Here is a 22,154-nt window from a genome sequence, read left to right as displayed (position 1 = left end):
ATACAAAGAAGTTAGGGGTTAAAAGGAGAGGAGTTGGAGGAGAGAAGGACTCCTGCCCACAGAAACATCCACCAGTCTGTCTCCCTCCCCTGAGGCCCTGGGTTCCCCTCGTTTCTGGGAGACTGCCCCCTTGGTCCCTACTGTAAGAATCTCTGAGAATCCTCTCTCTTCTTAACCATTTTTGGTAAAACGGAAACCAAAGATATCCTCAGAAAAGTGATTGCCTGAAGTGTTGGTTGGTTACCAGGCAGTGTCCCCTGCCTCTGGGACCAGCATTCCTCCTACAGGCTACTGTGGTTTGCAAATAAGGTCTTTTGGTCTCCAAAGGGCTGTCAGAGCCTTTCCCAAGTGTGGGATCTATGTGAGAGGTGAAAGGACCATGTTCATTACCTGCAGGGGTTTGACTATGCAAATACAGTTGATTCAGGAAAAGCACCAGTAGTTGTTTAGGGAGGCAATGGAAAGGGATGGAATTTTACTTAAACTGAGAGCTTGTTTGTTCTTCCCTCATACCCTTTTTATGTATCAGAGGCACAGATGAATTTGAAGACAGGAAGCCCCCATTAATAGAGCTCCCTGAGCCCCACTGTACATAATACTGACTTGAGGCTTTTTTTTTTTTTTAATCATTTGACACTAGATGGGTACAGAGGGCCTGAGTACCTTTCTGAGGCTGGCTTAGAATTCTGTGTGCTCTTTATTTCCTGTCCTCCCTCCCCGCCTAGTCTCTGAGACCTATCTTCCCTCTGCTTTCAGAACTTTCTGAATAGCCTACTCCAAGCCCTGCTCATCTGACATTTTCTATCCAAGCTTTCCCTGGCTCTGAACAGGAATTTTTGAGGTGCCCCACTTAGTGGTTTGCTCATTGGCTAATGGCATCATTACTCTCTGCCTTTCAGCTTGCTGTTGGGATCACATTGATGTTCCTTTAACAGCCCAGAACAGCAGCTGTGAATACTGAACCTCTGAAAGCAGCCTTTGCAAATCCTCTTCCCTCCTTCCCTACCCTGGGGAGATAAGAACTGCATTCCTTTAGCCAGGGAAAGCACCCAGCCTGGTCCAGTGAGAAAAGTCCTTTGTTTTTTAAAACAGAGCACCAGCCTGCATACCTATGCAGTGAGGCAGCCCAAGCTGGGCTTGGGGGAGCCTCAGAAAGAGGATGATAGAGCAGCTATTTTCTTCTCCTACACGTGCACCCCCATCTGTTCAAGAATTCCCTTCCAACTCCAGCTTGGCTGGCAGGCATGTCCCTAAGAAGCTGCAGGCCAAAATGGAAGAGAGAACTGATTCCCTCCTCCACACATCCTGACTTGCTGCCAATTGCCAGAAAAAGAGGGCAACATTTGGGCATTTACCAGAAGACAAGGATGTGCCTTTTCATTTGTCTTTTTATTTTACATTTAAAAAGTGATTATTGCTCTAACTGGATCAGAGGTAAGGACCTCTCCCTTAAGGAGCCTTGCTCCCCACTCAGCAGGGATGGAAGTCACAAGACAATGAGTGGAGCCCCATGCCCTCCCAGGAGGAAGCCCTTAGTATTGCTGACATCTGCCCATTCTCCTGTCTCTCCACTCCTGTGCTGCCACACTCCAAAGCAGAGTGCTGGCTGACCCAGCCTTGAGAGCTCTTGTAGACTGAAAGGAAGAGGTGGTCACTGGGTGATGGCTTTCAGCTCTCTGGCTTGGAGGAGGCCAGTGCTCTTACCAGTCAGTGCAACATATTTTTACTGAGTACTTGCTGTGTGTCAGGCTTGTGTTAGGCACAACCTTCCACATCCCTGCCTTGGCCACCAGCGGAAGATGCACAGTTCGCCTCTTCCTATGCAAGCATTTGGCAGCCATAATGTGTCAGTCCCAGGGAAGAGTCTGGTTCCCTCATCAAGCACCATTTTTTTTTTTAAACCAGTAAGGGGCAGTGGAGAGACCTGTCACCTTACACCACTCAGGCTCTAGGGAAGGACATGAGGACCCTGGGTAACTTTCACAGAACCTTGGATGAGATGGCAAGATATGAAGACCCCAGAGGCCAGTAGTGACAGCCAGGCTGCTCTTTCTGTCTGTGGTGAATGGCTCATGCCTGTCTTCTAGCAGCTACCATTCTACAGTGGGTGGCTCAGCAGCCCCCAGGATGCAGGACGTGGATGTGCTTTTTCAGTTGTCCAAGCCAGCACTGCTGAAACTCCCAAGAGATGCTTGCTAAAAAAGACAGGGTCAGTAAGTACCTTCCAGGTCTTCTTCAGACCCCAGCTGATGATCTTACCATCAAAGGAAGGGTCAAAGAAAACAGGATGCAGGCAACGAGCTCGGACCTTGGGAGAAACCTCTGCCCTCTGGAGTGGTGCCCTCCACTTTTTGATTTTTTTTTTTTTCCAAAAGAGACCTAGCAGGTGACCTCTTATACACACTCACAAGGGTGTGCATCACACCAAACAAGTCCTTGATGGCTGGATCCAGAAAAGGCTTGATGGCAGCCCTATGGCTTCCCTGATGCGCCTTGGTCTGAAAGACACAGCTTGAGTCAGTCTTGGTACTTGTCATCTCCCAGGGTTTTGTGCATTTTCTCAAAGAGGAAGCCAGTCCAGGAGAGGAGAGGAGGCAGAAGGCTGTGTCTCATGCAGTTTTTCCTTTCCCAGGATGGGGCCAGGCCTTTTAGTTTTGTGGCTTATTATTTATTTATTTATTATTATTTATTTTATTTATTTTTTTGCAGAATTTGGGTTTGTAGTTCAGCCTCTGTCATCAGACTAAGATGGGGAAGAGGAAGAACTGTGCCTCCTCCCTTGCTGCGGTCAGTTCTCTCTCTGTGCCCAGGACCCAGGGACCAGCAGAGAAGAAAAATGAAATCCTTCTCCCTGCAGACAGGCAGTCATGCTTCGATGATGTTCACTGAGGACTTGTTTGGAAACTGGGAGGGAAAAAATGAGAGAAGCGGCCAAAACTGATTGAATACACTTCTTGAAAGGTGGGAAACAGAGAGGACAGAAGGAGGAATGGAGTAGCAGGGTTACAGCCTAAAAAATCAGGCTCTTGTCCCTTGTGGAAAGAAAAGAGTAGCCCTGCCTGTAAGTCTTGTTTCTCTGCCTTTTCAAACTCAGCTGAGTGGCCAAGACTGAATCCTGGGCCTCTTGCCCTGGTACCCAGTCTGCCCCAGCAGAGTCATGCCTCTGGCGGGTTCTCTCACATCCTGCAGATCTGCCTCTGGGCACAGCCTCAGCCACGGACATTGTTGAGGTGCTTCTGGAGATGGGAGTTAATAAGAGGCTTCAGGAAAAGGCGCCAGAAAGAGAGAAGCCAAGAGAGAGGACAGTAAGCCCGAGGATACAAGGAGATGGAAGAAGAAGGAGATGCAGAGAGGGCCAGATGTTTGTTGGCTAATCATCGTCAGAACCATGAAATCCTCTCACATTCTCTAATGTCTTTCTTCTGAGCTGCTCAGAGCAAGCACTGAAAAGGTTTCATATCTGTTTTACAGAAGAGGAAATGAAAGTACAGCGGTAAACACCTGCCAAGACACGTAGCATGGCAGGAATGGAAATGAGTACAGCACTCCTACCCTCACGGCCCCACACCAACCAGGAACTCCACCCGCCACTGCCTTTTCTTTCTTTCTTTTTTTATTTTTTAATCACTACTGGTGCCTGGCATCCTGCAAAAGGAGAGGATCCAAAATCAATTTGCAGTGTCCCGTGTCACACAGGCAGTGGCCAAGCTTGGCTCTGCCCAGCTGCAGCCATGCCAGGCCCTGAGCTGACCCCTTTTGCAGTCCAGGGATGACCAGCGCACAAGGCATGGAGCCACCCTCCCAGCCACCCAGGACTGGCCCTCACCTTGCTGCGGAGGAGACCCCCGCCCTGGTGCTCTGGTGTGCTGGTTTCTGACGCACTCTTGGTTTTTTCTTTGTTGTTATTTGGTTCGTTGTCCTTAATAATATCATACTGGCGGCAGAAGAGGGCAATGACACCTAGGGAGGACACGCGGGAGCCGTCAGAGGCCAGAGCTGAGTACTTGCCATGCCTCGTGCTTCATCCTCATCAGGGCTTGCCAACATTGTTCCAGATGGCCTCCCCTGCTCCACTGCTGGAGCCTGCCTCCAGCTTCCAGCTCCTGTTTCCACCTTTCTCTCACCAGCCGTCCCTCTCGCTGCTGTTGGGCAGATCTTCCTACAGCATGTACCTGATCTGGCCTCCTCCCCGCCCTTCCTGTAAACCTCTGGTAGCTCCCTTTTCCTTTAGGGGAAAACAAAACAATAACAGCACTTGTTGAGCACGTGCCTGGCCCTGTGCTGTGTACAGACACATGCAGCTTCACTTAGTCCTTACAACTCAAGGATACCTATTATTATCACACCACGGTGCATCTGGGAGAGGAACTCCAGGGCCTGTTAAATGTCTAGTTTCATCAAGTCAGAAATATGTGAACACTAGTTTTTGAAAGATAGTATTAAGGCAACCAACTCTAATCCTAGATGTTTTCCCCATTTTTACCTCTGAATTTATAGTGTTATTTCATGATCTATTTTAAATATCCATTGACTTCCCATCATAGTAGATTAAGCCTAATAACTCCCTCTGTTTCCTTCTCCATCTCCTAACAGAATTACACCACAATTCTGGGTTAATTCACTATGCTTATGGAGTTATGATTATGTAAATACTATGGGTGCCAAATCTAATAATGTGCTACAAGCAAACCTCCTCTTTTGTACGACCCTTTGTTTTTCCTGCTTTTTGTCCCAAGTGCCTGTCCTCTACGTGCCCTGAGGATCATTTTTCCCCCCAATGCTTTCTCAACAGAGCATGCCCTCTCAACTACCATGTAATTCAGGCTTTAGCAATGTGTTCAAATTTCTCAGAAGACTCCAAAGACTCACTGAGCTTTACTCCCCCACACTCTGCCTTCTCTCCTAGGTCACAGCCACAGTGGGCCAGACTGAGCTTAATTTGTTTCTTGACTACATCATGCCCAGAACTCCCTTTCTCTTCTGGCTGCCTGGTGAGCACCTGTTCTTCCTTCAAAGTTCAACTCCAATGTTATCTCCGCTCTGTTTTTCTTGATTTCTACTCCTAGCTCCAGAATTAACACCCTCTCCTCTGCCCCCATCCTTGGTATTATTGTTGCACTCATCACACATTGAATTATAGTTAAGTTTGGGCCTGGCTTCTCCCAGACTGAGTTCTTTGCAAGCACAGAGCTCTTCTTGGTTCTGACTGTAACACTACTCTTTGGAATGGGGTGTTCGGTCAGTTAAATGTCAGATGAGTTGATTTCAAAGATGAAGGACACTTTGGGCTGGGGATATGGCTCAGTTGGTAGAGTGCTTGCCTTGCATGCACAAGGCCCTGGGTTCATTCCCCAGCACCACAAACACACACACACACACACACAAAGAAAAAAAAAAAAAGAAGAAGAAGAAGAAGAAAGGAGAAAAAAAAGATGAAGGACACTTGGACTTTACCCTTAGGGAGCTCATAGACCAGCATCAGGTGGGGAAGAGAGAGCCTTGAGCCCAACATAAGGAGGGTCAAAGGGGAGGACAGTATGCAGTAGCACAAGGGCAGGAGGCCATCCAGTGGGTGGATAGGGGAGTTTCCATAGTGGCAGGCCCAGAGCTGGGTCTAGAAGGACAGCCAGGGTCAGATTTAATGCAACCAGGCAGGTGAGGAGAGGGTCTCAAGCCTGAGGCTGGGCAGTGCTTCCCCTGTGCTGACCAGGCCTGAAGCCCCTGGAGGCCCAACTACTCAGAAGAGGAAGGAGAGGCTACAGCCATGCCCCAAATGTACAGGAGCTAGAAGGCAGCTAGTAATGTGCTGTTTTGGGTAAGTGGATTAGAGAAGGGGTCAGATTTGGCCCCCAGAGCTATCCCAGGCAGGATGCAAGAAACTTTTCACTCTTTTCTTAGATCTCTCCAAGCCCTTTACCCCTGGTTTTGTGAGAGAAGGGATCTGGTTACAACCCCCAGATATCCCAAAGATAAGAAAGGCTTGGAGGCCTGACTTACCTGCCCACATGAACAGGACCACGACGATGATCAGCACCTCGCCTGTCCTCAGCTGTTGGTTCCTCCCCATCTCTTTCATGGTCACCTCATCTGTAGAGAAAGAGACACTAGTCTGGGGCTCCTCCCTCCCCCAATCACTCCTCTAGGGCCAAGACCTTGACAATGAGTGCTTATGTGTATAGGTGCCCTCACACCTAACATAGAGAGACCTGGAGACACACTGATGTCTGCTTGGGTTGGCAGCAATAAGGCTTTATCCAAAGCTGAGAGTTTATGTACCCAGTGTCCTGGAGAACTAGAGTGAACCTTCTCCCTCTCAGATGCTGCTTTACTTGGTGACAGGGACAAGGAGAGGACTGGGGAGAGGGTGCTTTCCTCATGCCACTTGCTGTGCTGGCCCCAGTTGCCCCCACCCTGCTCCTCCAGCATGCCCCAGGCCTGCCTTTGTTCTTGGAGGCCATCTTCTCAGCCTCTCTTGGAGTCTTGAAGAGCACAGGCTCACTAGCCGGGCTCTGGCCCTGGATGGAGATGGCCTGCACATGCACGATGTACTCGGTATCTTCCTCTAGGTCCCAAAGGGCACAGGAGCGAGTGGTGGTGTTCACTTCCTGGATGAAGCGCAGCATCCGCACGTCTTTCTTCTGCAAAAGTGAGCACCGGCCATCTGTCAATGCCCAGACACCAACCTTGTTTCTGTCTACCTCCCAGTAGTGACAAATCCTATACTTAACACAATCATCCTGTCACTTCAGGTAACGTTGGGGGGCTCTGACCAGACCCCTTCTCTCACAAAATCCATTGTATATTTAAGGAAACATCTTCAGAGAGATTAGAGAAGTTGCCCAAGACCATACACCTAGTGAAAATTGGAGCCAGGTCCTAAACACTGGTGGTTCTGAGATCAGATCCATGCTCTGAATTCCATGTCCCAGCTGAAAGCTCCTGAACCCTTCTCCACTAACAAATTCCCTCAGGGCCCCAACTTCCTGTCACATGTGCAACGTATGTGCTGCCAGTCTCTCTGGCCCTGCATTTCTTTTTCCTTTCTATTTCTTTACCCCACCATCCTCCATTTCTAGTAGTCATTATCTTGATGTGTCCTTCCCTCCCAAGGACCTTCAAGGGTTACCTGCTGAGAGATGGCAAACCCGATGACAACCTCATCTTCCAGGACGTCCCAGCTGACAACTGCAGAATTGGCTTTGAGATGTCTGACGGTGACATTCACTGGGGCTGAGGGGCTATCTGCAGGGCAGGGAGGCACGTGAGCCTGAGTGTCCCCTGCGTGTGTTGCCTAGTCCCAGTTTCATAAGTGAGAAGGGGGATCCTGGGGAAGGCCATGCCGTAGGGGAAAGGAAGCAGTTCCAGGCTCTTTGTGTATAGGATGAAAGCCCCTGTTGACCCTAGGCCAGCCCCACTAGGGGCCCACTTAAAAAATTAATGGGCCTGGGCCAGGGTCAGATTTAATGCATGGATGGTTAAAGTCTGGGGGACAGGCATGGAGGGGACAAATGACTAGGGTTGCAGAAGCTGAAGATCAGTTTGATGAAAAGCAGTCAAAAGGACTCCTAGTCCAGTGCTCTTTCTATAGTCCTGCACTGTCAAGTGAGTGACCTTGAGAGAAGGAGAAAGACCCAGAGGTTGAGAAGAGCCTGGTGGCCTGAACTCTGGGATGGGAGGGAGGGGCAACAGAGGAAACCCCCAGAATTGTGGTGATGAATTGGGCAGCATGCAACTTGGGAAGGGGTCTTCATGAGTCTCTTCTCCACACTCCACCAACCCCCTAAGGAGCGGGTGGGAGGGAAAGAGCTGGAGAATATGGAGCACTCAGAGCAGAGCCCTTCAGTGAAGAGAGGACAGGGCAAGGCCTTCTGGGTGAGAGGATGAATGGGTTATCAGTCAAGAGAGCAAGAGGGAGAACGTTGGGGATTGGGGGTCAGGTCAGGAAGAACCTTCCAGAAGAGGGGAGTGGAGTCATACAAGTCCATCTCCGAAGAGGTAGCTGCTGCAAGAGGAAGACATGGGCCTAAGCAGTACCCTTCACCCCACAGATGAACGGACTTGAGACCCAGGAGCTAGGCCAGACATGAAGATGGAGAGGGACAGAAGGACACAGACAGGTGGCGGCAGACACAGAACAACAAGAGAGCAGACAAGTGGAAGGTTAGAAACAGACAGAGACCGCAGAGCAAGTGCGCTGAGCCATGGACAGATAGATGGGCAGAGGCAGCCGCAACCAGAAGGGACAGAGACCTGTCAGGAGAGGCTGGGCCCCAGGGGCTGAGCCAGCCACTGCACCAGGCTTGGGGGCCACCCTCACCCACCCTGCACCCCCAGGTGCCAGTCTCCATTCCCATCACTCATTCTCTTGCACAAGGAATGTGTGGAGTTGTCCTGTGGGGCTTTGAGAGGTCTTTGAGGACAGGGAAGGAGGCCCAAACTGGGAGGACTGGTGTCCTCAGCTGCTCCCTGGGCCAGAAAAAGAGAACCTGAGGCAAAGACCTGGGTTCAGGGGATGGGATTAAGATATCAGGGGTCACAAGACTCTAAAAACCCAGGGCTGAGGTCATGGGCAGGGTTTGGAGGCTGAAGGACGAGTCTGGGGTCACGAAGGTAGGGAAGCGCGGGGGTCGGGTTAGGGAGCAGTGAGCAGGTGAGTCAGGAGGTCCCTCGGGAGCAGGAAGGGAACCGAGGACTCCCAGGTGGTAGGACCTGGAGGGGAGGCTGCCCCGCCGCCCTGCCCCCGGCCCCCCGCCCGGGGCCCCCTTACCCGCCTGCACCAGCGCGAAGCAGACGCAGCCCAGCCACAGGCGGAGCGCGGCGCGGGGCGGCCAGGCGCACGGCGGCCCCGGGTGCATAGCGGCTCCTCCGGCCGGCCGGCCCGGGGCGGCGCAGGGGGACGCGGCTCCGGTGCCCGGCGGCCGCTCGCGCTCCCGCTCTGGCCCGCGGCCCGCCCGGCCCGGCCGCCCCGCGCCGCCCCGCGCCGCCTGCATGTCGGCTCCGCGGACAGCGACTCCCGCGCGGCGGCGGCGGCGGCGGCGGCGGCCGCGTCCACGTCGGGCGCCCGGGGGGCGGGGCGCCCCCGCTGCGGGGAGAGGCGCGTGGGCGGGGTGAGGGGCCGAGGGCGCCCCGACTGCTGCCCCCGCGCCCCTGGGACTTACCGGACTGGCGGCCCCGTGGCTCACTCTCGCGGGTGCTGGAGCAGCAGGGTTCCCGGTGTCCACACGGTGGTCAGCCCCGGCCCAGACCTGACCTAGCCCCCCATCCCTGCCCTTTCCCAAGGGGAAGGGAGGACAGAGCCACTGAAATGCTCCTTTGTGCCTCCACCCCACCCCAAAGTGGCCTGGGGTTTCCACCCTGAGCTTCCCCCCATACCCGCGGTCTTGCTACCTGGTGCAGGAGTGAGCAGAGAGGAGTACTCATAATTGGGACGGGGGTGACCACAGCAAGTGCAAAGTGTTTACTGTGGGACCCAGAAGGCAGTACTCTGGCTCACTGGAGGTCTAGTCTAGCTGGAACCCCAGACCAGTCCTTTGCCTTTTTAATCTCCCTAATGAGCAATAATGGGCATCTGCTAGGTACCAGACACCCTGCTGTGCTGGTCTTTACTTGCATTTGGGGGGCCTAATTCTCACTGCAGCTCCATAAGGTGCTACTCTATTGTGTGTCTTTTGCACAGGTGGAGACTGCAACTTGGACAGGCTACTCGGCTCCTGCAAGGCTCCACAGCAGTCAGAATTTGAAACTAGGCTGCTCTGATTCCCAAAGTTGGCCTTTACTCAACTGTCTCTCCCTCCAGACTGACTTCAGAGTAATACCCAGGATCCCTGATATTCTAGAAGCTTCCTGTGGTAGGTAGTGTGGTAGGGCCTTTGCAACCAGGAAACATCTGGAACAATCTCTCTTTAAGAGCAGTGTGTGTGGGTGGGGGTGGGGGCAGCTCTAGGCCAGCCCCCCACACCCATTTTGGCCTGACTGAATGTGTAAGCAGTGATTGAGCTAATGGCTTTAAAGTGCTCAGGGCTTTGGAGACATAGCAGGCAGCCACAGCTAATGAAAGGGCTTGGATGACCCTTGCTTCATAACCCTGTGAGCATCAATAGGCCTGCTTCTGCCAGCACACACCCTCCTGGCCAACCCACTCCTTTTCTGATCTTGGGGGCAAAGAGGTGTCCTTGTCCTGCACTCATGACCCTCTCCCTAATAAGAGGACCTCTGGAGTACCAGGCAGCAAGAGATTCCCCCCACCCCTTCAATCCTGACATTCTCCACCTCAAGTACCAGTCAAAAAAACAAGTTAGGGACCAGTGTCCCAGGGTCCCTGACATGGAAAGACCACCCATCTGTCCAAACAAATTCCCTACCCGCACTAATTTCTACTATTGGGAGGGCGTTCCTCTATCTTAGGAGTTTTCCAGAGGCCCTGGAAGAGCTACCCTCTTTGGAAAGGGGACTCTTCGTACAGTTATCTCACAGAAAGTCTTCGGGGTCTTTCCCCCACCTTTTTGGTTGTAGATAAGAAACTGAAGCTCAGAGATGGAAGAGCTTGGTGTAAATTCACACAATGAATCAGAGCAGCAATGGAACAACCCTCCCCTCCTGATGCCCCACTCAGGACTTCTTCCCTTGCCCCCCAAGTTTCTACGTGGTCACTTTGAGATGGGAGGGGACTCAGGGGTTCTCACTGAGCTGTAGAATCTCACTACCCAGTCCCTCCATACCCCAAGCCCCCTTCCCCCCACGTACCTCTTGTCCTGGGGGTAAGCCTCAGCTGGGAAGTCGACCCGTTTGGGATAGAAGCTGGGAGCCAGAGCACCTTCTCTCTCCTTTCTCTCTTTCTCTCTTTCTGTCTTGCCAGTTGCTGCCTGCCCTGCCCTGCCTGCCCCGCCCCACCAGCTGCAGCTTGGCCCCTAGGGACCTTTCTCCCTTCCCCCCCAGAAAGCCAGAGGGCCTGCAGGAGCAACTGGAGCCTCCTCATTTCTCCATCATAGGAGCCAGCAGGGAGGAAAGGGGTTATTTGGAGGTCACAGAATCCACTCTTGGCCTTGCTGGAGAGAAAAGAGGGAGGGAGAGGGTCCTGGTGGGGTCTGGCCTCTGGTCCAGCGCTAGGGAAAGGGGTGCCTCAGCGCCATCTGCTGGCTTCTCCTGGTAAAACCTCAGGCAGATGTAGGGCATTGGGAGGGGGAGATGGCGGTGTCTGAGGGTTTGGGAGGGAGGAGGAAAGGAGGCTGAAGGAGCGGGTGTGTAGGACTGGTAGGATCTGGGGAGTTGTAGCTGTGGGATGCAGCCATCTAAGGTCTTATGGGGCATGGGGTTCTTGGGCCACACCTCAATTCTGAAAGAAGCCCTGGGCCTGGAGCCTGGCAGCCAGTGGGAGCTGAGTTGGGAGGGTTTAGAGGCATCCTAGTGAGCCTGGAAGGGGGCTTACAGCTCCAGTTGCTTTATGTACACCATCTGTCCTCCATCTCTTAATACAGGACCTAACATGCAGTAGGTGCTCAGTAAATGTTGCTTGTATAGAATAAATTAATTATTCTAACATACATCTACTGAGCAGCTATTATATGCCAGGTTCTGGGCAACAGTCTGTAAATACAGCAGTTAAAGGATGAATGAACACATGAATGGGAATCTGGGGGGCCTCTGTCCTCCTAAGGTACACTCACTGACCTCCATTTGGATTAGAGAACTTCACAGATATTTGTGAAGTCTGGGGGTTGGCTGGTCACTTACACATTGGCACCTGATGGGGCCACTAGCATTTGGAACCTTCTAGGTGTTAAGAGCTGTCTGAAGTCTTAGCACCTAACTCAGACTGCAGGTGCCCAAGCCAGATCCCAGGAAACCATGTAGAATAGGCAGGCCCCTCTTTTTGCTTTGTTTTGTGTTTTGCAGTTCTGGGGAACCCAGACTCCCTACCACTGAGCTACATCATATATATATATATATATATATATATATATATATATATAATTTCTTTTAGTTGTTGAGGGAATCTTGTTTTTATTTATTTATATGCAGTGTTGAGAGTCAAACCCAGGGCCTCACACATGCCAGGCAAGCACTGTACCACTGAGCCACAAGTCCATCCCCATCCCCAATCTTTCTTGCTTTTTTTTTTTTTTTTTTTTTTGGTACTGGGGATTGAACTCAGGGGAACTCAGCCACTGAGCTGCATCCCCAGCCCTATTTTGTGTTTTATTTAGAGACAGGGTCTCCTTGAGTTGCTTGGTGCCTCACTTTTGCTGAGGCTGGATTTGAACTTGCGATCCTCCTATCTCAGCCTCATGAGCCTCTGGGATTACAGGTATGCGCCACCACACCGGGCCATTTTATTTTAATATAGGGTCTTACTGAGTCGCTGAGGCTGACCTCAAACTTGTGACCCCCCTCCCCTGCCTCAGCCTCCCGGATAGCTAGGATTGTGGGTCTGCTCCACCATCCTGGCAAAAAGGCTCCTCTTAAAAATCTGGAATGGCCATGATCTATGTCCAGGGTACCCCTAGATACACACCCTTCTCCAAATCACAGGGAAATCAGGAGTCAGGAGTTTGCTTTGGAATATAATAATTAAAAGACCTTTCTGAGTTTACAAGAGAACTTGGGGCTAGGAAGGTCTTATTTTTATTGAACAAATATGAGCACATCCTAAGTGCCAGGCCCTGGGTCTGGACCTGGGGACACAGATGAATAAGATGAGTTTCCCTGAGGGCCTCCCATTCCAGTGGAGAGACAAACCCTAAGCAGGTCAACATGACAGAGTGTCTTCAGACTGAGAGAAAAATGAGAAAAATGGAGGAGACGGCTGGGTGGGATGATGGTCAGTGGTGTGGTGTGAGGAAGGCCGTCTGAACCAAGGCCTGAAGAAGGAAGAGGAAGCAGGTAGAACTTCCCAGAAGGCAGGGGCAGCCAAGCGCAAAGCAAGCGCCAGGCAGCAGCAAGCTGTTGTGTTTGGGAAACTGAAAAAAGCCAGAGAGGCTGGAGCTTGTGAGCAAGACGGGAAGGAGAGCAGCTGGAACCGGGCAGCAGGGGCCGCAGGGCTGTGGGAGAGAGGCTCAAGTGATTCCGCAGGCAAGGGAAGCCTCAAGAAGCAGGACCTTGTGTGAAGCATTACGTGTTAAAAGGCTCACTTGACTATGTGTGTGCCAGCCAGACTGCAGAGAACCGGGGTGGGGGGCGACCTGGGAGGAGGCAAGGAGGCTGCTGGTGCTGCAGGGTCAGAAATGATGGGATCTTGACTTAGGTGCTCGCAAGAGACAGGGAGAGAAGTTGAGGGAAGATCTGGATGAGATTCACAGGCATGAGAAGAGAAGAGTGGGAGAATCAGGGCAGGGTCAGCTTTCCAAAGTCCAGCTTCTGAGGCCAGAAACACCTGGCTGAGTGATCCTGGGTCAGTAACTCCACCTCTCTGATCCTTCAATGCCTCCTTTTGAAAAGATAATAATAGTATCCACACCACCGAGTGGTGGAGGTGATGGTGGGTGGGTGGAGAGGAATAAGAAGGAAAGGAAGGAGGAGGTGGAAGGTTGGGGGCCTTCTAATTAGGGAAAGGAGACCTCCTCAACATCTTCAGCTCTTTGGTCTACAAAGGAAGGTTTCCATCTGACAACACTCAGAGAGGTTGAGAATCTTGCTCAATATCACAAAGCCAGCCTGTGGCAGCTCCATACTCAGATTCCTGACCCTGGCTTTGCCTTTAAAAATAGATCATCAGCTGCACACCACAGATCTCTCAAGAGTGGTAGAGCTATTTTCTGGGGCTCTGAGTTGGGGGCACCTGGGATAAGACCCCTTGCCTAACAGGGAGAGGAGAAAGGCCTTTAGCCTCACTTCTTGGCTCAGTCCCTTACTGGCTGGTTGACCTTAGGCCTTGTTTTCATTGGCAAAGTGGAGGTGATCCCAAGTGAATGTCTGAGGCTACAGGGTCCCTCACTTCCTGTGAGGCAAGTACTCAGGGCCTCTCCCCCTGGCAGAACACGGCTTTGCAGAGACAGGATGCTGCCAGTAGAGGGCGTCCCCGTGGGCTGGAGGAAGCCAGAGTTGGCCAGAGCAGGAAGACCCCAGGGAGCTGGAGCCCCAGCTGGGAGAGCTGCCCTGCCTCCTGCTCTGCTCCGAGAGGAGCAGACCACAGACTCAGCAGCCAGGCAGAGCCAGAGTCTTGCTGCCTTGGCTCTGTGCACAAGTCAGACCCTCACAGCTGGATTCCTGCCTTTACTGCGGAAGAGAAGAGAGCTGATGGGTGCCCCCAGCGACCTCGCTCACGGATTCTCAGTGGGTCTTGCTTTTGTTATTCAAAGTTCCTTTTAAGACTACTAGGAAGAAGTCAGTGGAAGGAAAGTCCCTGTGATCCCCTGGCCCCCTCCTTACTCCTCCACCCTGGGAATGGCTGGGTACCTGATAGGGAATCTGATGACCCCAAGCTAAAGACCAGAAACCCTGCTATTCTGGTTGTGAGTCCTCAGCTCTGGTCCCATGTCTGAAGACACGCCCACCTATGTGTGCCAAGGGAGTGCCCCTGGGTCTGGTATCGAGGGGTCCAGTGATGAGGGCAAGAGCCTAAGGCTTGGAGCCAAATAGTCCTGGACTCAAACCTTGACATGGCCCATGTCTACTGTGTAGCCTCAGGCAAATCACTCCACCTCTCTGAGCCTGTTTCCTCATCTGGCACCTATTGCAGAGTGGCATTGCAAGGACGGCAGGAGATGCCACATGTGAATAGGAAAATGCAGTCCCTGGATCATGGTAAACATCTATAAATGTTGCAGTGGGTGTTATTATAAAGTTGAAGTTCCTCCTTTCCCCAAGACCTTCTCTGCATCTAAATGGACCAGGGTGGCTCTAGGAGTGGGTCAGGTCAGGCAGGGAGATGTCTTGACACACTTGTGGGTTAGTGGGCCAGGGCCTGGAGCATTGTGCATATGCCTGCACGTGCCTGCACGTGCAATGGTATGCACGTGCGTTCATAAGGGGCAAGGGTGTGCACACACAAGCATTGGGTGTGCATGTGTGTGCAAGGATATGAACGTGCATGTGTGCATGTACCCAAGGGTTCTCCGGGCACATGCATACTTGCAGGTATTGCTGCAGTATCCCTGCACCGATTCGGGAGGCCCCTGTGTTCACTGTTACTATGGAAACACTGAGGCAATCCCCATTCTCGGGAGAACCTGAGGTGCCAGGAATGAGAGCTGGCCCGATCTTCCCAGGAAGAGAGACAGATTGGGAGTCCCCTGGGATAGAGCAACCTCGGCCTCTGGGAGTGGATTCCGGAGCTCTGGGTACCCTGGGCCCTCTAGGAAGTCCTCGCTTCTCCATGGCAGCCTGACACACTGCAAAGAGCTCAGAGATGGAGCTCATCCCACCTCAGCTCTGGTCTAATTCCAAGCACAAATCCAAATGGGATTGTGGTCCTTTTGGGCCTCAGTTTCTTCTTCTATGTAATGGAGGAAATAGCAGGTGACTTCAGATGCTTAGAACTGGATGGAGTGTGACCTTTCTTTCTCTGGGGGCACCGTCCTCTAGGGCTATCTGAGTATATATCTCTGGGCCCTGAAGTGTCACCCAGCAGTGTCCATGGGCTCCTCGCAGCTCTGGAAAGGAGGCACTTCACAAGGACTCAGACTCTGGGAGGTAACGCTGGCCAGTTGTGGGGCCATGTCTACACCCCCAAGCCCTGTCCCACAAGTGCAGTCCCTCAGCCCATGGCCACGCCTCTGAGGCAATTGGAGATTTCAAGCACATTTTGGGATTGTGAAGAACAGGCGAAGAAGGGAGTCAGCCTGGCCACCCAGGCTCACCCAGTTCAGGAAGGATTTTCTCTTTAAAATCTTGGCACTTTAGACTTTGATTCAAGTCTCAAATGTCCTTTGTGCAGATTGTGATGCACTTGGATAGAACTGTGTATCAAGTTACAAGTGCTAATTCAGCCTCCTGACACACTCCACTTAAGAGGTGACCTTTGCCTTTGCAGCGACCCCAAAGTTTGAGGTAGGTGAGAAAAATCAAGAGGAGCTGAGAGATGGAACTCCCCAGCCATGAACTACGTGAGGAAGATCGGAATGTTCATATGTATGAGGCAAAAGGGCGGACCTAGCTGGGTTACCTAAGGCAAGTGACTATCCCTCTCTGGCCCACTGTTGGGACCCTTCCAGCTAAAAGTCACTTCCCCCAGTAGAGGAAAGAGCAAGTATTGGCTGGGATGTGACCCTAGCTGACAGAGTCATTTCTCTGGCACACACCCCTCCCCCCGTCTAGGTCCAGTCCCATGTGGAGAGGTTAGGGCTGGGACCATGGTCATCTGGTTCAGAAGGTGCCAGACTGGTGGGTGCAGAAGGTGGAAAGGTGAAGCCGGGCGTGGTGGCACATGCCTATAATCCCAGTGGCTCAGGAGGCTGAGGCAGGAGGATTGCGAGTTCAAAGCCAGCCTCAGCAACTGAGTAGCAAGGTCCTAGCAACTCAGCAAGACCCTATCTCTAAATAAAATGCAAAAAAGGCTGGGGATGTGGGGATGTGGCTCAGTGGTTAAGCACCTATGGGTTCAATAGCCAGTACCCAAAAAAAAAAAAAAAGCATAAAAAGGTGGGAGGCGAAAGTGGGGATGTTATTGGAGAGCCTCAGGTTTCTATTTACTCTGGTAGGCAGTGGGGAGTCATGGAAGATTATTAAGCAGAGAGGAAGATCATCAGATTTAGAGAAACTGATCCCAGCAGGGGGGGCTGTAAGAAGGGCAGAGCAGACATAGAAGGCAGATCTGACCACGGTTCCTGGGGGAGGGGAGGGGAGGGCGGGCTGAGGCCTCCTCTGGCAGCCTGGACTGGACTGGGAAGGGGCGGGTGCAGAGGTGAGGTGGAGGAGTGGGTCCTGGGTGGGGTGGCACCTCTAGCTTGTTCTGTGGTTGAAGAGGACCCAGGGGCAAGGCAGGCTGGGGGTGGAAGGTGGTGAGCTGGCTATTGGCTGGCTTGAGTCGGGGGTGTCTGTGGGCTTCTGAGAGCATGTCCAGGAAGCAACTGGAAATGCGGGTTTTACAGAGAAGGAACCAGAAGGTCAGAGAGGTTGTTTTTGCCAACTTTGCCAAAGCTGGAGAAAGGCCATGTGAGGACTTGAACTCAAGTCCGAGGAGCCAGGTAGATAGCAGCACTTTGTTGGTTGGAGTCCTGACTTTGGGCTCAGCTGCCTTTCCCGGGGAGTAGGGGTACTGCGGCCGTGTCCTCCACTCACCTGCTGCAGAGCTCAGTAGCACTGGGGCATGGCCAGCAGGTTCTTCAAGCCCACGTCTCTGTTCCCTAAGGGACACCTTCCAACCAGCCCTGGTCTCACAACACCAGGGCTTCCCCATCCGCCACCCAGAGCCGCAGGCCTCCTGCCAGCCCACACTGCCTGGGTGCTGACTGTGGGCACCTAGCGCCAGACTCTTCATGGACACCCTCTTCCCCAGTCCCCACAGAAGCCTCCCAGGGCAGCGCCATCGTTTCCACTGCAGGTTCAGCTTTGCTCCGTGGGGCAGCGATGGGGCTGTGGGACCTGGACAGGAACGACAGCTCTCGGAGCCCCCACATAGAAAGTGAGGCCTCTGCAGAGACCCCCGAACCCCGCTACCCTACGGCCCTGGCTTCAGGTCTGCAAGTCTAGCTCTCAGGACATTTTCTTCCCTCCCCAGCCATTCTGCTCCTCCTGGCCACCTCCCCTGGGAACAGCCAGGCCTGCCCCGCCCCCTCCCGCGCTGTGCTCCTGGCAGCTCTGCCACCCTGGGCTCTGGTCCGGGGGTGGTCCCTGGCGGAGAGGGAGGCAAGCAGAAGCTGGGCTGGGTGCAGCGAGAGGAGGGCCTCCGGAGACCCCCGAGCCCCCGCTTCTCAGCTCTGTGTGCTCCAAGCTGGGTGGGCAGGGCTTTGGGAAAGGGGTGGCTGGAGGTTTTAATCACTTTATCAATGTTTGTTTGTGTAATTCAGCCTCGAGATGCTTTTCCCTCCATCTGTCCCCACCATCTGCTCCCATCAGGATTTTCCAAACCGTTTGGGACCCAAGAGGCACCCGAGTGGGGGTGGGCTGGGCCTCTGAGGGGGCTGGGGAGGGGCCAGCTCCACCTACTTCACTGAGAGGCTTCCAGGAAGGGTCTGGGCTTCTGAGTCACACAGAGCTGGGGTTGAATTTCTGACACTGCCACTTTCTTGCCGTAGCACCTCAGGTGGGGACTTCAATTCTCTGGGCCACATCTGTAAACTGTCAGAATCACAGAGGATGAAATAAAGCGGCCCATGTAGAGCACTCTGCAAGCTGTGGTCCCCTTTCCCTTTGTCCCCACGTGCTTCTTGGCGTCCTGGAAGCTGGCCTGCCTCTTTGGTGGGAGAGAGGGCAGCTGCTGCTGCTTTCTCAACCACTTGCCTCCCTTCTCAGATCCTGGGACTTGTTCGCTCTCCAGGGGACCTTGCCTGCTGCTCTGTCCTCTTGGTCATCCACCTGCATTTCTGCTCTCAGCTGGGCCTCTCCCTCCCTCCTGGGTGCCTCAATCTTAGGTGGGAGGGGACTGGGCATCACAAACAAGGACACTCCCCCACCAAGCTAGCCTTCAAAGAAGCAAACTGCGGGCTCCAGTGTCACTGCTGCCTCAGCCATCTCTGTTCACGTCATCTGTTTAGCCTCTCTGTTTAGGAAGGGGAAAGACTTGCTCCTTCCAGAAGTGAGGGACTCAGGCCTTCTGACTTGCAGCCCTCTGCCCTGCTTTTTCTGAGTTCTGCCTGAAGACAGAAGTCTTGGCTCAAGGGCAAATACACAGTGTGGGAACACCTCAGCTTCTCCTTCGGCTCAGGGGGGCCTCCCAGGGCTTCCTAGGCCCCTGGGAGGGTAGAGGTGGCTGATGGATTGAGCCAGCAGAGCCCACTAGGGCCCGAGCCCTGCCTCCTCAGGGACCCTACTCATTCTAGATGCAGGAACAAAGAAAGTGGGGTGCCCATGGTGAAGAGAAGACATGGTCCCACTTTCAGAAGCCCCCATCTAGTGGGGAGACAGGATGCAGACTGAAGGTCTGAGGGCAGGCTCCAGTCACTCTCACAGAGAAGAAAACCCAGAGGAAGCAGGAAATTAGGGTAAACTGAATCCCCCCACCCCCAGGATGGAGAGGAGGATTCAGACCAGGCTGAGAAGACGCCAGCTTCAGGCAGGAGAGAGAGAGAGAAGGGAGTCTTGGGGGAAGGAAAGGCTGAGAGGGTGACTGCAAATTGGGCCCCTCTCCCTGTCCCAGGCATGACAGGCCCGCTGGCCCACCGAGGAGAGGTGAGGGAGGTTGTCACTGGAGTGGCTTAGGGTGGGGACTGAGCAGCTCTTTGCTCCCCCCACCCAGGTCCTCATACAGGAGGCAGCTGGGAACCACCCACGTACGTCTGGCGTCTCTCACGCCTCCACTGGGGGTCCCAACACCAGAGCCAAGGCATATAGTGGAGCCAGTGTTCCCGAGGGCCCAGCTGTCCCTCTACCCCAGTCTGATTCCCTAGCTCTTCTGGTGGAGAAGAGTTCACCCCCAAGCAGGAGGGACTAAGGCACAATCCAATGACCGGTGAGGCTCAGCCTGGCAGCCTAGATGGGAACTTTGGTCTGAGCTCTGGGGAGCTGGGAGGGTCTAATCTGCAGATACTGAGAGAATATGGCTAGGAGGAGTCTGGGTACCTGGTAAGGGCTGTCAGCTCCACCTCCTAAGGAGGTCCAGAAACAAGACTCACCACTGCCACTCTGATCATCTCTTACCCTGAAATGTCCCCCCTGCTCCTTCCCTTGCCTCCCACTCCTTAACATCCATTCTTGACATAATGACCCAGGTGAGCTGTGGACATGAAGGTCAGACCCTGTACTGCTCAAAGTCCCAAGGACTTCCCATTTCATCTGTAATGCAATCAATCTTAAGGCTTCAATATGGACCCCACAGCTCTTGATCTGCCACCCTCCCAACCTTGTCCCAAATAACTTATCTAATACACTGTAGACGTGACTTGTATGTTATAACACACATCACTTCTTTTCCACACCTGTAACCTCACTGCCTAGGACAGTGCTGGATGCAGAACTAGGGCTTGATTAATATTTGTAGAATGAATGAATGAGGGCATGTGGATTCAAGCCCAAGCCCTTGCTCACTAGCTGAGACATTGGAAAATTTGACCTATTTAACCCCCACCAAGCATCAGTGTCCTGATCTGTAAAGTGGAGAACAAGGATCATATTCTAGAGATGGAAAAGGACAAAATTTAACAATTCCCAGCATGTGGGAATTGTTGCCAAGATCAGAGGAAGGAAGATGCAGCCCCCATACCGGCAGGAGGAGCTGTAAGGTGGTCAACAACTCCGGAGAGGAACTGTCCACCGTGCAGTCAGAGGCCTGTGCATCTCAGAACCTGGGAGCTGGAGACTGTTCTCCTGTTCTCACAGGTCACGAGCCTGCACCGGCAGAGAGGCTGGAGTGTACGCGGCATCGCTGTTGGGAGGTGGGATTAATTCTGAGAGGGGGTGGGGGATGAGATCGAGAGTAGTAGGCAGGAGTGGGGGCGGGCTCTATAAAGTGGAGGTGGGCAGGGGGTGTGTCTAACCCTCCTAAGACCTCGGGACTGAAGGAATGGGCGCTCCCCGTTCCCCGAAGAGACCCTAGTTCGGTTGGATCTGGAGTTGAGGCGAGGAAGCAGGGAGGGTGCCTAGCGAACCGCCCAGGATCCGGATTCCGCCCTCGGAGCGACGTGCAGCCCAGCGCCCAGGTAGGGATGAGGGAAGAAGGTGGTGGCGTGGCCAAGGATTGTCCCCTGCTTGGGAAAGAGGGCTCTCGGCACTGACCCGCTCCTCCATTCAGGCTCCCTGAGTCGAGATGCTGAGATGGGGACCCCGGTTCTCCTCCCCTGGAGGGGTGCTCCCTCGAGAGCTGGAGCAGGGCGGTGGGGGCGTCCCCCTCCCTCTCGGGGCGGGGGCGGAGCCTAGCGCACCGCTCCCCCTACCCGGGGCTGGAGGGGACCCCCCAGGGGAGGGGCTCGGGGCGAGCGCTGCGGGGCGTCTCCCTCGCAGTCCCGCCCGCCCCTCCGGCCGCCTCTGCCGCCGCGCGCCGCAGCAGCGCCGCCTTCCCTGCGCAGTCGGTGTCTCGGCGTCGCTGGGTGAGTGGGGGCGCTCCGGCCGGGCCCCGGGGATGCGGGGAGGGATCCCCGTAGTTAGGGGCCACGTCCAGGGCTCCCCAACCCCGCGACTCTCCGTGCCTCCTGGGATTCTTCCCACCTGGAGCGCGGAAAGCGGCGATCCCCGGGAAACACGCGGCGCTCTCCAGGGTCCTGACCGCCGAGCGGCCAGCCCCGAGGAGTAGGGTTTCGGTCGCCCCGGAGCGCCCCCTCCAGGAGGGGTCACGAGCGCGTGTGCTGTAAGGATTGAGACGTGGTCCGAGGGCCAGAGCGGCGGGGAGGTTTGTAGAGGGGACCCAGGGTGGGTTTCTCAGGTCGAGCTGCAAGGTTCTTCCCATTTGGGGAATTGGGGGTGTTTGCGGGGACAACGGAATCTTCTTCCAACTGGGAGAGGCAGCTTTGAGGGTGTCAGGGAAGAGGGGGCACTGAAGGAGCTCTCCTGCCCAGCGCATCTTTATGCCCCCGCCTGGGTGACCCAGTTCCTTGGACCTTCAGGAGGGGAGTAAGGGACACATTCCCCTGCTCAGCCCTGCGCATTTCCTCAGTCCCTTCCCACACACTTGTTTTGGGGGTCCTCAGCTTGGGGCAGAAAAGACTGATATAGAAAGGAGGGGCTACCAACTTACAGAAACATACATGTGACACGCTGCTGAAGAGACACACAGGTCTCCCTAAATGGCCACACAGGCACATTCGCTTCACATTGTGACAGGTGCATACCTGGTCACATGCACATATAATGCACATGCACAGACATGGACGGAAACACACCAGGAGATAAATGCATGCAGAACCCAGGGCACACATCATGCATGAGCACATGTATTCTCACACATGCACCGCCCACATGTGCACAGAGCTTTGTGCATTCGAACACACAAGGAACCTCCCTCACCCTGTCTCACTCTCATCCCCAAGCTCAGAGGGAGGGGGGTCACCTGCACACATCCCTGTCCTGAACTGTCTGGCTGTCTCCTCTCCATTGCCTTCAGCCTCACCCTCAAGCCCCTGCCCCCAGGA

The 22,154-nt window shown here is 53.8% G+C and overlaps 1 protein-coding gene across 3 annotated transcripts; it reads right to left on the bottom strand.

Moving 5' to 3' along the window:
- Positions 1 to 1,334: 1,334 nt before the first annotated feature.
- FNDC5 (fibronectin type III domain containing 5) lies at positions 1,335 to 10,874 on the bottom strand. Of its 3 annotated transcripts, XM_081306217.1 has the most exons (7): positions 10,744 to 10,874; positions 8,768 to 9,082; positions 7,127 to 7,242; positions 6,440 to 6,638; positions 5,998 to 6,087; positions 3,827 to 3,960; positions 1,335 to 2,904 (listed from the first exon to the last, which is right to left on the bottom strand). In XM_081306217.1, exons 2-7 carry the CDS (start codon positions 8,988 to 8,990, stop codon positions 2,866 to 2,868), a joined length of 801 nt encoding a protein of 266 aa, XP_081162343.1. In that variant the 5' UTR covers positions 8,991 to 9,082; positions 10,744 to 10,874; the 3' UTR covers positions 1,335 to 2,865. The 3 variants fall into 3 exon arrangements, with proteins under 3 accessions (XP_081162343.1, XP_081162344.1, XP_081162345.1); XM_081306218.1 differs by lacking the exons at positions 1,335 to 2,904; positions 10,744 to 10,874 and adding an exon at positions 2,911 to 3,236; XM_081306219.1 differs by lacking the exons at positions 1,335 to 2,904; positions 10,744 to 10,874 and adding an exon at positions 2,911 to 3,460 and having other exon boundaries at positions 8,768 to 9,058.
- Between the last annotated feature and the right edge of the window lie 11,280 nt (positions 10,875 to 22,154).

Source organism: Spermophilus citellus (genome assembly GCF_964194105.1).
Source record: "Spermophilus citellus genome assembly, chromosome: 9".
NCBI classification, from domain to species: domain Eukaryota; kingdom Metazoa; phylum Chordata; class Mammalia; order Rodentia; family Sciuridae; genus Spermophilus; species Spermophilus citellus.
Note: the sequence above shows the minus strand (reverse complement) of the source record. Positions and strands in the feature narration are given on the sequence as shown.